Genomic DNA, 15,402 nt, shown 5'->3' with positions numbered 1-15,402 from the left:
TCAGAAAATGTGGGAGAATGGACACCAAAATGCTTCATTTTTCTACAGTGAAAGGGAAGGGCCGCTCCGCATAAAGAACTGACCTGACAGATGTTTATGAATACCTGGGTGTCCATGTTTGAAATGCCAATACTTAGTTTGACATGAAAAATATGAAACATTTTTATATGCATTTCTGCCTTCATACACGTGCACGGATGTATTTAACATTTTTTCATGGCAGCTCAGGGCCAGCATCGTGAACACATTTATTCATCTATCAGGGAATTCCTGAGCACCAGCCGAGGTCAAGGCTGTGGGTAAGGATGCGTGTACTCCACAGCTGCCTTTAATATTCTCTCCGGTGCAATATAGCCATGGACTTCCTTAATTTTTTTTTTAACAAACAATCATGATAGTTTTCAACCACAGAATCTATATATATATCTGGAAATTTATGAATATAATTTCTCCTCAAATTCAGGATATTTGAATTTAATGGATACCTTGTTCCTCTTAGCCAAGATAAAGTGTAGAGTATTCATAGCATTTATGGCATATTGCATTTTTCAAAATGGTCTCTATAACATCCCGCCCCCCCCCCCCCCCTTTTCTACAATGTAACCCTGCCATTTGTTCATCCAGAGGTGGCACCTATCTCTTCACCCATTGAATCTGGGTATCCACTGTGCCAATAAAATACAGCAAAAGTGTCTCTTGTCAGTTCTAGGATTAGCCCTTAACTGGTCTGGAAGCTTCTATTCCAGCCTCTTAGAACCCACCCACTGTGCTCTGAGCTGTCCAAACCACACAGGAGTGGGGAAGGGGGTGGGGGACTGTCTATGCAAAAGTAGAGCTCCAGCCCAGAACCATCATCAACGACCAGCCATGTGAGTGAGCCTTCTTGAGGTGCTGGCCCACCTGAGCCTCCGCTGTCTGCCAACAGCATGTGGGATAGAAGATCCACTCGGCTGTGCCCATTCAGCTCACAGAACCACGAGGGGGGAAATGATTGTTGTTTTAAGTCGCTAAGTTTTAGGGAGATAGTTACACAGAAATAGATAACTGAACCAGGGTTTGTTCGATCACATTACAGAGGCCAAGATGAGAGGACTGCGAAGCCATTCTGATACTCACATCACTGACTTCATCTTTGACCTTCCGGACATGCAGCAACATGGGCGTGTCGTGGATTGTGGTGTAGCCTCTAGGCTTGGCCTTGTTGTATTCCAATTTGTAAAGTATCTACAGAAGATGAAAAAGCAGGGAGAGATCTTGTTATACATCTCCATTCACAGTGCAGTGTGATGTGACATTATAAGTGCAAAGGGCTTTTGTGAGTGTGTATAAAGGTGAGTGAATTCTATAAATTCAACAGATGCTTTCATGCTTTCTGCCAAGGCCCTGGTGCTTCTAAAATGGGGTGTCTCCCAATTTGGCTGGAACAGTTCTACATTGTAAAAGAAGTTCTGAGCATAGCAGGACATTAAGCACTCTTGCCTCACTCCCACTGAATGGCAGAAGAGTCTTCTGGACATTGTGACAGTCTAGACTACCCTCTACATTTGCAAATACCTCCTGAGTTTGAGAATCTGTTCAGTGTTTCTTGTACTTACATCACTGATTTGTTTGTTGACTTTCGTAGTACGCAGGTGTTCCGGAGTGTCCACAATTGAGGTAAATTTGTCCTTTGTTTTTTCATACTTTTTCCTGTACTTGATCTAAATTGTGCAATAGAAGAACAAGTTAATTCTAGGAAGTGGAAGAGAGGGCTTTCAGGAATTTAATTTTCCTCTTGAGAGAGTCCCACAGCAAATAGTAGGATTATTATACAAGCCACTGATGTGGGGGAATGGGGTCATGCTTTCTCTTTAAATCCTAATTGAAAACATTTAATATAAATCTGTACTTGATAGCAAGCTTGCACTGGAGTGAGCAAACAATAACAATAAATGATAATTCCCATACATTTTATACATGCAGAAACTGAGGCCCAAACGGGGTAAGAGACTAAACTAAGGGTACATGTAGAGTGAATCTCAGAGCCAGGACTAGACCCTTAATCTCTGGACTCTGACAAGTAATGATTCACTCACAATATAGGGTGGGGCAAAAAGTAGGTTTAAGTTGTTCATATGGAAAATAATACCATAATTAGATTTACAGTTGTGAGTATGGAAGGTAATACAATAATGAATAAATACTAATATAAGAATAAACTGTGTTTCCCATACTCACAACTGTAACCCTACTTTTGCCCCATCCTGTATGCTGCATCAAATATGTATGACCTCTTAAGATATGTTTTCATATAAAAAATGAAATAGATGTAAAATTAAAAAAACAAGTATATAGAGTTTAAAGTATTTATCATTTTAGAAAAGACATTCATTTTTGTAATTTTCAAGTCATAATTTTTTTCATGCACATAAGCTGTTTCAAGCAGCACAGACACAGAGAGCACAGCAATAACTCATGCACAACTATTTGATGGTCATATTAGGACAAAAAAAAGGTGGCAGGCAAATAGGATCTTCCTAGGGAGACCTCATCCCCCTCATTTCATATGCTGATGATGTCACACTGAAGTGATAAAACAAGTTCCTAATACAAGAGATTGATTAAAAACTTTTTTTTTTTTTGTATGGGGACAATGGCATCTTATTAACATGGTATCTGGTAGTGAAGCAATCGTCACCATTTTTTGCTGCTTCAAATTTACCTTTTAGCATATGATGGAAAGGCGGTGGTGGTGTGCTTCTACTGACCTTGTGGGAAGGTAATGTTATCAGCAATGCTGTTAACAAGTATGCGAGAGGGCAGATGTGCCGGAAATAACCTAGCAAATTCAGCATCAAACTCAAGAGGGGCCATGACTATGTACAATTGTAAAAGAGCTGTACTGTAATCCTCATCCGTCCTAAATGGTACACTTGTAGTGATCATTGAACAATAGCCAAATTAGATAAAAATATTACATATTCAGACCTTTTAAATGCTGTTGAATCTATTTAATATACCCAGTCTCTCAGGAATCTATTAGAGGAGGGGGCAAATATTGAAAAGTATAAGTTAATGTTATACCAATTTGGAAATAAAGTTTGGAAAAGTCTCAGCTAATCTTACTAGGAGTTCCCTAGGTGTCAGATGATATACAGATGGCGTCATCACAGTGGTGGCCACACCCAGTGTTCATTTACAAGGAATGAACATTTGTGCAGCTTTATCATGTGAAACCATGGGCAGGGGGCAGGGAAAGGAAGTCAAGGAAAGCATAAAGGCGAATGCCCCCAAGACTTCTTCCCATCACATCCGAAATTACCTGGCTCCACATGTATGTGTTGTAGAGGGCAGTCAACATATCTGGACGCAGAATTTCATTACATCCTCGTTTCAGAAGCATCTTGGCACTAGATTTATATTTTCTCTGTTCATGCAAAGAGCAGTGAAGCACAAAAGAGACATAAGAACATGGCTCTATATCCCCATCACCTCTGAGTGAAGAGATGTAGGCAGACACACTTTATGTGCTCACATATACATGTGGGTGAAGACACCAAATATATTACATTGCCAAGCAGAGTGACTGCAACACCTGCAGTTGACCATCCATCATCCTTGTGAATGGGGAATGAATGACATGGGAAATGCCTTATAGGAAAAAGGACATCATTGGAGTAGGAAAATATGGCGGGGAGTTTTGTCTTCTTTCCTTCCATTAATTTGCTCCTTGGTTTTTGCAACTCAATTTGCAATTTACAACTGCAGGCTAAAAACAGGGCTGCCAGAGGAATAAAGGGTGGAAGGACCCAGCTTTCCTTTTCCTCTTCACTGCAGCACATGTGAGCACACAGAGCATGGACTGGCACACTCAAATAGCTCACGGGCTCTTTGGGTGGCTAGACAGATACTGTGAAACAGAACATCCCAATATCATAGGCAGAACCTATGACATCCTTGCAGCAGACAGGACAACATCTCATGAGAAACCTGGAGCACAGTCCTGCCTGGGCTGGCCAACCAGCCCCATCACAGTACCTGACTGATCTGGTCGCCTGCGATCTTAGCCAGCAGATGTCTAGGCTCATCGACTACCAGGTGGTATTTATCTTTCCGCTGCTCATAATCAGCTCTGTATTTTTTCTGCTCGGACATCAGATCAAATTATAGCAAGAGTACAACTTCAAGGCTACACAGAAATGTCCCCAGGTAAATACTCCAGAGGACCAGAAATATCTCATTTTGGGAGGTGGGCACCCAAAGCATCCGGGATAAACACAGGGAGGCAAAGAGAGTTAAGTGAGGGAAGATTGCCTGGAGAGGGCTGGGGCTTGGGATAGACCGGATTTATGACACCAAATTGGAGTACCTTGTGCCTAAACATTTTCCATCTCTACATAGGATGCCATTAGTAATGTTAGGATTTATGGCACCTTACATTGTATTTAAAATAAGGCATGATAATCTACAGGTCTACAATCCAAGACTGTGAGAATCAAAAGGAATATTCGTGAAAAATTCTAATAGTCTTCTAATGCTAGTTAGTTTATTTAATTATAAAAGAGACCTGGAAATCCTTTGTGAGTGTGAAAAATAGAAATAAAATATATCAAGACTGTATTCTAGGAATCTACTAACAGTAATTCTTCAGAGTTGTTCCACCTGGAAATCTACTGAAAATGAACAAAATCAAATTAAAAAGAAAAAAAAAAGTCATATATTGAAATAAACATACCATTGGTTACATTTTCATTTTTAGATACATTTTACTAATTTTCTAACATTGTTCATGAATTTCATGTAAATCTGTGGAATATCCAAAGATAGGAAATTAAATATAAAACCATCCAAACATTTAAGTTAATAAATAGCTTGGTTATTTCAGTCATTTTAAGCTAAATTTAACTTAAATTATTACAAAGATAGTTCCAGGAAAGATTGGGTAGAAAATAAAATAATATTCTGGGACAAATGGCTACTTCTTTGCACCAATATATGAGTAAACAATGGCAATACAATTGAATGCCAAATCACAACAATCCCTTTAGGGGTGGCTTTTCCAACCACTGCCATCTCTGTGCCATAGTAGAGATGCTAAATTAACCTTGAACTTCTGTGTCTCCCGATTCTACACAGCATCCTGTTTTAGGGAGTTCGGCTGATAGTCAACAAAATCCTTTGCCTCCTTGCTGTCATCACCCAAAGGGCTGTGCTGCCCTGTGCTAGCGGGAACAGAGTGGTGATGGCTGTGGGGCCCTCCCTCCATGCGGCACAGTCCCTTCACTTGCTCTTATTCAAGCTCTTGGCAGAGCCCATCAGAGGGTGACTTTATAAGAGTCTTCCCAGATCTTTATCTTGAACCAACACTTAGAAAGGCTTTTCTGTCATTTTACTTATTGGGTTGCAATCAAATAAGTCTATAGACTTCTGAAGGGAACTGCATAGGGTTAATTGGATCAGGTCATACATACCTCATTCATCAACTGAGTTGCATACTTGAAATGCCTATTGATTGGACAATCGGTTTCATACTTGAAATCTGACTTTGTCCTTTCAAATATCTCCTTATACTTGTACTAGAGAAAACAGAATGGGGTTAATTGATAGCAGGCTGTGATTATCTTAAGAATGAGACGTGCCTTTTATTTTATTATACAATTGTGATAATTTCCTCATAGAGTTAACAAGTAATTACTAAATACTTACTCTGTCTCCCAAGGCAATGAAGGGTATATCTACCTGGATTCCTTGAAAACTCACTCCAAAATATACTTTTTTTACTGAATAGATGACAAACAGATCTATTTTCCAAATTAGGCAAAAATCCAAATCAGTTCCTTCTTTGTTCCTATGTATTATAGTGATTATTATTTTATTTTGAAGGTATTACCATATGCAGTTGAAGGCAGTTTTTAGTCCATTAATTTGAAATAGTTTTTGGTAATTAATCAGATAATCATAGTATTTTAGGGCAGGGATGGGCTAACATTTAGATCATCACCTATTTTTAAATGACCCCATGAACTAAGGTTTTTTTAAAAAATAATTTAAAATAATTGTAAACAAAGAACGCGTGATGGAATGAATGTGGCCCACAAAGTCTAAAATATTAACTATCTGGCTGGTTTAAGAAAATTTGCTGACTCCTATTTTAAAATTCAAAGGAAGCTAATTCAACGGCTTTATTTTGGAAATAGGAAAATAGGCCATAAAAAACAGTTATTTGCCTCAAGTCACACAAGTTTGTGGATTAGAATAATCCCACTTTAATCCCAACATGGTTCAGTGGTTGAGCATGTATGAACCAGGAGGTCCGGGTTTGATTCCTGATCAGGGCACATGCTCAGGTTATGGGCTCAATCCCTAGTGTGGGGCGTGCAGGAGGCAGCCAATCAATGATTCTCTCTCATTACTGATGTTTCTATTTCTCCCATCTCCCTTCCTCTCTGAAATCAAGAAATATATATTTTAAAAAAATAATCCCACTTTATATCCCACCATGTCAACTCTAATAGGGTGAATTACCCAGAGACATATTAATAGGGAGGGAATTCTGGCAGAGATATGAGTTGTTCGGAAATGACCATTTATCAAATTCAAATAAATGATATACTAAATGATGACTGTAGTCAATGAGGTCAGTACTAAAAAATTTGAGATATGCCATTTCAGCAGAGCCCATCAGACGGTGGACAGTTCAGTATGTACTCCAACTACAGGGACTAAAGCGAAGATCAGAGTGGAAATATGAAAAAGCTATATGCTCAGTGCTAATTCTCTCTGTGAGCACTGAAATACGTTAAATAGATGTGGCCATTATCCTTGAGGAATTATACCTTGCTGTAGAGAGTCTTGTTCTGTTCAGCCAGAGTGAAGTCGGGGGTATCATAGGCATAGCAACCAATTCCTTTAAGCCAGGTCAAATCTTCTTTGTATTTTACCTGGGAGAAGAACATCATCAAAGAGTTTTAAGAACCTATCTCCAAATAGCAGTAGGTTAGGATCTATACAAGTGGAACAAATAAAAGCTCTGACCACTGAGACATATAGGGTAATAAAGTATCAAAACAATTATTTAAGATAAGTTTTCAATAATACTTTTTTCTGCTTATTTCATGGTGTATTATATTATATATGGAAATTTTTATTTTTAATACTAATTAAAACAATTCAAATGTAACAGGCATACTTTCCTAGAGATTATATCATAAACTTGGCAGATGTATTTTCCTATTGAAAGCTGACATTTCTTTCTAAGTGAGCATCATTACCTGTCTTGATTGCTTCATGAAGTTGTCTCTTCAATTGACCAGAAATAGGTTATTGCTTAGATGAAGTATATCACTTCCAGCCATGTAATATGATATAATACATTTGGGAGAAAAATTAGGTTTATAAATTGGAATATATTTTTTCTCTCCCAAGTTGAAGTTCACTCATTTATCAATGAGTTTTATGATTTAAACATCCATGCATAAGAACCAACATTGAGTCACGTGTTTAATCAGTTTTAGTGCAGTGTTTGATTTCCTAAGTCACGTGGACATATAAATTTATACGTAAAAATGGAAGACTTGAAGACTCACATCACTGACTGCATCCGCGACTGCCCGGTGGTGGAATTGCTCTGGGCTATCAGGAATGGACCTCCAGATTCCCAGTTGGCTCATGTAGTTCTCCTTGTATTTCACCTGTGGGGAAAACACAAAGACAGGTATAACATCTGACCCAAAAAAAGTCTACTTATTTCCAGAGAGTATTAGGGAAGGGAGGATACTTTTTTGTTTGTTTGTTTGGTTGGTTTTTAATCCTCACCCAAGGATATTTTTCCATTGATTTTTAGAGAGAGTGGAAGAGAAAGAGAAAGACAGAGAAATAGTGATGTGAGAGAAGCACATCGATTGGTTGTCTTCTGCATGAGCCCTGACAAAGGCCTAGGCCGGGAAGGAGCCTGCAACCGAGGTATGTGCCCTTGACCAGAATCGAACCCAGGACCCTTCAGTCCACAGGCCAATGCTTTATCCACTGAGGCAAACCGGCTAGGGCAAGGGAGGATCCTTTTTAAAACTGATGGTGGCCCATCGAGCCTCATGCAAGTAGCTATATGGAGGGACGTACTTTACTGATGTCATCCGTGACTCTGCGATGGTACACAATGTCCAGAGCATCCTTCACGGTGTGGTATTTCCCTTTGGTCTTTTCAAATGTTTCTTTGTAGCGTAGCTGGAAAGAAAACACACACATGGATTATGAAAAACTACCCAGTTAAATAATTGAAGTCTTTTAAGCTTCAGGTTTCTCTCAGGTTTTCCCATGAATAAATTTAGGAGAGATTTAAAAACTGATTTCACATCCTGGAAGAGAAAAAGGACATGAGGAGGAACCTAATAAAATCTGAATGAAGTATAGAGTTTAGTGAATAATGTATCAATATTGGCTCATTGGTTGTGACAAATATATGATGGTAATGTAAGGTGTTAACAACAGGGGAAACTAGGTGTAGTCTAATTTCATTATCACAATTCTTATCCTCATTCCACATATAAGAAAACAGTCTCAGAAAAAATTAGATAAGGGATACAGAGTCAATCAGCAGGCAAATGACAGTATCAGGATCTTAACCCTGTTTGGCTGACTGCAAGAACATGACTTTATCGGCAAGTAACAATTAGTTGTCAAGCATTCCCTAGGAAATGCTACCAAAGACTCACAAGAAAGGGCCATATTCTTCCTAGAAGAGCAATGAGAAGAGTTATAGGCTTTTTGCATTACTCTTAGCTACTACTTTGCCTAACTGGTATTGTTTGTGCCTATTTTTTTTTTAAGTTTTTTGGATGTGGTGTTTCTTTTTTTCCTGCTCCGTGTGTGGGTCAGGACCTTGAACTATGGATATGACTAATCTTTTCTGTTTCTCAGATACCTCAACCTCCGCTGTCCCTACCACAGCAGCAGAAAGAAGGAAGGGATGCATACATCACTGGCGTTCCAGTAAGCCTTCTTGGCTCTGATGAGGACTGGTGTATCTGGAATTGGGGTGTACTTGTCCTTCATCTTTTCATACTGAATCTTGTACTTGTTCTAAGAAATAAAGATAGAAGAGAGAGACAAAGTTAAGTTCAAGTGTTTTCATCCCTCACAATCCGCAACCATGTCCCAGATCCACCCTAGGGACACAGTGTATTTTGCTCATTAGGAGAATGGCTCTGCCTCCTGTTCTTGATGCTGCTGAGCACCATTTATAGACATGAGCTCTCCTATCAGAGGCAGCAGGTGAAGGATTTAGCGAGCATTTTTTTCTTTAGCCCAGTGCCTCAGTGCCAAATTCCCAGCCTACCTCGCTGACCAGGTCCTTCACGTCTTTGGCATGCTTCAAGGCTGTGGTCTGGTTTCCAGCGTGATGATGGGGTCTCTCTTTGGTGGCAAGTTCAACATATAGATACTAAATAATCAGAATAGGGATCAGATGTTATAGAGATAAAACATTTTTTAAAATTTAGCATTTAGTCTTCTCTATTCAGCAGGCGTGCACCTGTCGTCCTGTTTTTGTTTGTTTGTTTGTTTGTTTGTTTGTTATATGTGTTTCTGTTCATTTGTTTCTCTCTATGTCTCACATCTGGAAACACATATTTGCACTCTAGTTGTCTAATAACCTTATTGCTGAGTACAGTTTAATCTAAATCCATATAATAAAGAATGCAGATAGAAGAATAAGAGGATTCTGACAGAGCCTTCAACATAGTTTTTTTCCATTTTTGCCTGAATGCATGAATTGTAATTTCATTTGTCTGTGGAAAATACATAGGTCCTATAGAATAAGTCAAGCAATTTATTTTCACTCCCTGGAGTCCACAGCCTACTCATCCAATAACAAAAGTTGAACAGAACCAGAAAAGAAGGCATGGCATTTACCTGCTCATGTAAAACAAACCATGGTTAGGATGGACCAGACAAACACTGCCTCTTGAAATTAATGGGCATGCAATTGCATCATGGACAACCAAGTGTGAGAGGCTGCTGCTGACCAGGAGTGGTCAGACACACATAACCGCCACCCCCTGTGATGCCAGTGTGGCAGGTTTATGGATCTTTCTTTATTAACTTTACCTGACTCTGAAGCTTCTGCCCTCGCTTGGCTCTTAGAAGATCAGGTGTATCAGGAATTGAAGTGAAGATTGACTTCTGCTTCTTGCCTTTAGCTCTGTACACCAGCTGGAAATAAAACAGTCATCACCATCATTTCTGCTCTGTGGACGTGTTCTCTGCAGAGGCCTTTATTACTTACTTCATGGAAGAAGCAGGGGCCATCCCACTGCAACAATCTCAGTTTCTTCCCGATAAACCAACATTTTATTTACCTCCCTGGGCTTCCTTTACTTTTTTCCCTCTTTTATCAAAATACACACTTGTCCAAGATTCACGCCTCCTGCTGTGATCCTGATTTCTTCTTACCTGTCCCTTCTAGGACCCAGTTCCAACAATTACCCCTTCCCTTCCATGACCTTCAACTCTCCAGTTTTCCCAGCCCTCTCCCTTCATCTGCAAACAGACTTAAGTCCCTCCCTTCATTTTCCAGCCTCTACCACTGACCTTGTTCCTCTTTTTTACAACCAAGCAGACTATGTGTTTGGTGTTTGTTTGTTTTTTTTCCTTCTCAAACAGTTTAATAGCAAATAAACAAAGGAAGGTACCACACTTGGCAGATACAAAATGACTTTTTGTCCATGTGTCTGTGCAATTAAAACAGATTTAGGTTCCCCATTGGGACAAAAGGAAAAACACACAAAAAAAGGAGATTCTTTTTAAATGCATATTCTCTTGCTCCAAACTTGTAACATTTTTTTTTTTTTTAATCCACTACACAAATTCTGTGATCAGGTCAGAAAAGTGACAAGGGCTCTTCTTGCCTTTTTTAAAAAAACCATTAAAGTAAAATCCATCATTTTCTATGTAGTACAATGTTCTTTTTCTTTCTTTTAATTTCTCAAGGAGTCACTCCAATGAAGTCACTCTCAATCTACACTAATGAAAGAGAAAGATGCAAATGAAGTCACTCTCAATCTACACTAATGAAAGAGAAAGATGCAGTCACTCTCAATCTGCACTAATGAAAGTCACTCTCAATCTACACTAATGAAAGAGAAAGATGCAAATTGAACGTACCTTCGTGACACTTACCAGCCAATCAGGAGTGAGTATGCAAATTAATCCAATAAAGATGGTGGGTTAATTTGCATACACAGGCTCTTAGCGGCTGGGGGGCGGGACGCTTGCATCGTCGTCATGGCGATGATGCAGGCATGCCACACTGCCTCAGCTGCTCTGGGCCTCTGGGCAGAATGGGAAGGCAGGAAGGTGTCTCTGGTCGGAGCTAAGGCGGTGCCGGCAGCCAGGGGAAGAAAAGCCTATTCTTGCACGAATCTTTGTGCATCGGGCCTCTAGTAAGATTATAAAAAACTTTACAATTGCCAAATTCAAGAATGCTTCTCTGTAGCAACTGAAACCCTGAGCAGTTTCATTCCTGAGCACTCGCCTCTGCCTTCCATTCCACCATTCTCCCGCAGGGAGCAGCTTCCTTCTGTGGTTCTGCCCTCCCCAGGCTGCTATTCACCGAAGTCAAGGGTTGACCCTCAGTGCCAGGAAGACAGATGAAAATGATGGGCACTCAAATACGCTGAAGTAGTTTGGAATTTATTGAGCGGGAACAGAGCAGGGCGCCAGTGAAGACTTTTCAAATGACGCTACCACAATTAGGGTTCCTGATAGCAGGAATTAAAGAGAGACTTTTGAAATAAATTCATTTGGAAACTACAGCAATATTGTAAGCCGGAGGGACTTTCCAATCTATAAAATCATGTAAACGCTCAGCAGTCCTGGTCCTAGGTAGAGCAAATATCAATATCTTCATCTCATTAAAAGGGGACAAAAGTAAGCTGAGGCAAAGTGTGATCAGTTGACTTGCTTAGACGTGGTGGCGACTCTGTAATTAAGGCAGAAGGGAGATCTTTGCCTCGTGTAGTTGCCTGAAAAATGCTCACTAGAGGAACACATCCTTACCTCACTCAGATGTGTCTTCAGTTCTTGCACTGTTCTGTATTCTGGAGTGTCAAGCACCACTTTGTATTTGTCTCGCATCTTCCTTGCATTATCAGTGTACAGGTAATTAGACTAACAACCAAAAACAGAACGAAAATAAAAGTTGAGTCATTCAAGGAACTGCATGTGGTGGTCACACATTGTCTTTCAAATGGCTGATATGTGCAAGTCAAGCTGAGCCTCCAATGTGCCCTGGAGGCCTTCCCAGGCAGGGACAAAACAATAGTCATCTACCTAAGCTCATTACCTTGTTAGGAGTCATGGTCATGACTTGTCAAGTGGGTTAATGTCAAATTCCCCTTTAAAAGTAGCTGTAGGCAAAGATTTTCTGCCCAGCACCCTGAAGCTGTGTAGGGGTAGCCACGTGTTGTGAAGATGGGCGGGCACTCACCCAGAGCTTCCGCAGGTGCCGGGAACGGACCATGTCGGGAGTGTCCATCAGGAAGCAGCCCATTCCCTTCAGGATCTGCAAGTCCTCTTTGTATTTAATCTGAGTGGCAAAAATAGAAATATAGCTGGTCGGGAGCAAATATAAATCAAGAATAAATAAGACAGAGTAGTGAAGCTTTTTTTTTTTACTGATATATCTTTCATTTTGATTCAACACATCCACCTTGTACTCTTAGTTTGTTTGCACGCAAGTAAATAACAGATTTTGAAATTTAAATCTCTAACCCTGATCTGAGGAGAGGACACAGCTATTATTTTATGACTGCATTGATGGGAGAGGGGCTTAGATGGAATAAAGTGGTCTTTTAGGGGAAGGAAACACCCACGGAAGAAAAAAGAAACAAATGGCAGCAGGAAGTTGCTTAAGGGGGTGGGAGCAGGGATGAGCAGGAAAAGATACTAAACATGAGCTGAAACAGAGGCCACTTAGGGAGTGAAGAGTTGGTAATAATTTAGGGTTGCGTGAAGAATGGCGGCCAGCAATTCTTTCATTTCCCAAGTGGTCCTCTTGCTACTGTTTCCAAAGCTGGTAAAATGTGTTGTCCTGCTTCCATACTATTTCACCTCCAAGCTGGACATTCAGTTGAGAGGTACTTAGTGGAAAAGACCGCTGGTCGGCTTCACTGCTGAAAGAAGCCATCCTCTTCATAACAGTCTTCCAGAAAGACCCTATGAGATGCTTACGTCACTGGTGATGTCTCCCACGTAACGGCAATGGAGCACTTGGGGTGTGTATGGCAGCGAGATCATGTGACCCTGCATCTTGAAGAAGTCTGATTTGTAGATCAGCTAAAGAAAAAAGTGTCCAGAAAAACACATATTAGTGACTGAATGGCTGAAAGTCACCCCTGGGTTCCCTGGCCTGTCTTCTCTCCTAAAATAATACCCACCTCACTGACAGCCTCTTGCGTCTTCTTGACCTGGCGGAGTTCAGGTGTGTCAGGGGTTGTGTGGATCTTATCTTTGAGTTTGTGGTACAGTTGTCGATACAGCCTCTACATTGGAAGAAACACCATTTCAGGTGGTCAATGTGGGATACTGACTGATCAATAAGCAAATATCAATATTTTCTCCACAGCATTCGCATTCACAGTACCTCGCTGGTAACATTGTTGACCCTCCGGACATTGACAAACGGAACGTCATTGGGGCCAAGTGTATACCCATTTGCCTTGAGGTGTTCATAAACTTCCTTGTACTTGAACTGCAAAAGCAAAGTCAGAAGGAGATTACTGGGGGGTAAACAAAGAGCAGGGTTACATTTCTCAAACCGAAAAGAGTCACTTGCATTTGAAAATTAGCCTCTAAGCATTAAGTATAAGGAAAAGTCATTGACAAAATTTCAATAATAATCAGAGTCTTGAAAATTATTTTATTGGCTAGTAAAGCCAGATCCAGAAAGGAATAAAATTCAAGGTTGCCTAGATGAAATCTGTTTGTATGCAGTCATGCAAAATGAAAAAAAAACCCTATATTTTTAGCCACAATATGGCTAGTAAATTAGGAAATGCAAAGAAAAAATAAGAGACTAAAGACTGATGGATGGTTTTACAGATTGATATTGGACTCTCACTGGCCAGCAGATTTGATACACAGAACTCTGAATGGCAACATGGAAGGGAGAGCTTATTCTCCAGCTGATGGCTTAGTTATGGGTCTGGTTTGAAGGCCACAGTCACTGGGATAGACTCAACTTGCCTAGGCCTTGTCCTTTGGGTAAATGGTATGAGGTCCCAACCTGGCACTTTTGAAAAGTGGAGAAGGTGGGTGCCTGAGCTAACTCCAGGGCAAGGTACAGGTAGTGAGAATCTATCTATCCCTCTGAGCTTTCTATGAATGGTACAGAGGGCAAATAGTGAGGCAAGTACCAGGCCCAGCAGCCCGGCAAAAAGTTCTTTCTATTCAAACAAATATACAGGGATGTTATATCTTTTTCTTTTTTCTTAAATATATTTTTATTGATTTCAGAGAGGAAGGGAGAGGGAGAAAGCGATAGAAACCTCAATGATGAAAGAGAATCACTGATCCGCTGCCTCTTGCATGCCCCCTACTGGGAATTGAGCCCACAACCGGGGCATGTGCCCTTGACTGGAATTGAATCCAGGACTCTTCAGTCCACAGGCTGACACCCTATCTACTGAGCCAAACTGGCTAGGGCTGTTATATCTTTTTCAATGACACACTGCAGAAGGAAGACAATACTGCCGCCACACATCAGTAGTGAAGGTATGACTTACATTTCCAGTACGTGGCTTGGAATTGTCTAGGATGCTCTGTGCTAAGGCTAGCAGGAGTAGAAGCATCCTGGCAGCCATGAGCCCGGAGCCAAGGTAACTGAATTGCGCAGATGTAATCCCACGGGAGTCCTATGCTAACGCACTGGACTGTGCAGACACTGCTGACCTAAAGGAGCCAGCCATTTCACAGCACCCCGGGGAAATGTGCTGTCTCCCCTGCTCTGCTCTTATCATTGTATCATGTTGAACCTTCAGGGTGGGACTGGGGGGATGAGAAGAGGCTATTCATGAATATTAGTGCCCCCTCTCACTTCAGACCCCATCTCAATGAGGAGGAGAGCACTCACATAACTGCTCATGTACTGGGTGTCCTTGGAGTGTTTGAAGTGCGGAGTGTCGACCGGAAGCCTGTATCCAGTAGGCAGGGAGCGCTTGCCCGCATCTCGGTACAGATTCTGCCGAATGAGGAAGAACGGGTTAAATGACATCTACATCTAATAACTGATCTAAGTTAAACAAGTCACATCCTGCTCATGTTAGGTTTTCAATTAGATACTTAAAGTACTATGCTTACTGAATTAATTTCAGAAAGAAATTAAATAAGCTCTAAGAGGCAATTAATCAAATTACTCATTTTTTTTTT

At 40.6% G+C, this 15,402-nt stretch overlaps 1 protein-coding gene across 1 annotated transcript in view; it reads right to left on the bottom strand.

Annotated features, from left to right (window-relative positions):
* NEB (nebulin) overlaps positions 1–15,402 on the bottom strand; it is a gene marked incomplete at its 5' end in the record, with an annotated part of 191,460 nt that overhangs the window by 39,915 nt on the left and 136,143 nt on the right. The window contains 16 exons of the mRNA XM_079783149.1: positions 1,117–1,224; positions 1,596–1,700; positions 3,302–3,406; positions 5,451–5,555; positions 6,816–6,920; positions 7,566–7,670; positions 8,098–8,202; positions 8,953–9,057; positions 9,314–9,418; positions 10,084–10,188; positions 12,034–12,144; positions 12,464–12,562; positions 13,207–13,311; positions 13,413–13,517; positions 13,619–13,726; positions 15,107–15,214. Of these exons, the coding sequence (XP_079639275.1) occupies positions 1,117–1,224; positions 1,596–1,700; positions 3,302–3,406; positions 5,451–5,555; positions 6,816–6,920; positions 7,566–7,670; positions 8,098–8,202; positions 8,953–9,057; positions 9,314–9,418; positions 10,084–10,188; positions 12,034–12,144; positions 12,464–12,562; positions 13,207–13,311; positions 13,413–13,517; positions 13,619–13,726; positions 15,107–15,214 (1,689 nt within the window). The remainder of the gene's footprint in view (positions 1–1,116; positions 1,225–1,595; positions 1,701–3,301; positions 3,407–5,450; positions 5,556–6,815; positions 6,921–7,565; positions 7,671–8,097; positions 8,203–8,952; positions 9,058–9,313; positions 9,419–10,083; positions 10,189–12,033; positions 12,145–12,463; positions 12,563–13,206; positions 13,312–13,412; positions 13,518–13,618; positions 13,727–15,106; positions 15,215–15,402) is intronic.

Source organism: Cnephaeus nilssonii (assembly GCF_951640355.1).
Source record: "Cnephaeus nilssonii genome assembly, chromosome: 10".
In the NCBI taxonomy this organism is placed as follows: Eukaryota; Metazoa; Chordata; class Mammalia; order Chiroptera; family Vespertilionidae; genus Cnephaeus; species Cnephaeus nilssonii.
This window is presented reverse-complemented; position numbering and strand designations above follow the sequence as displayed.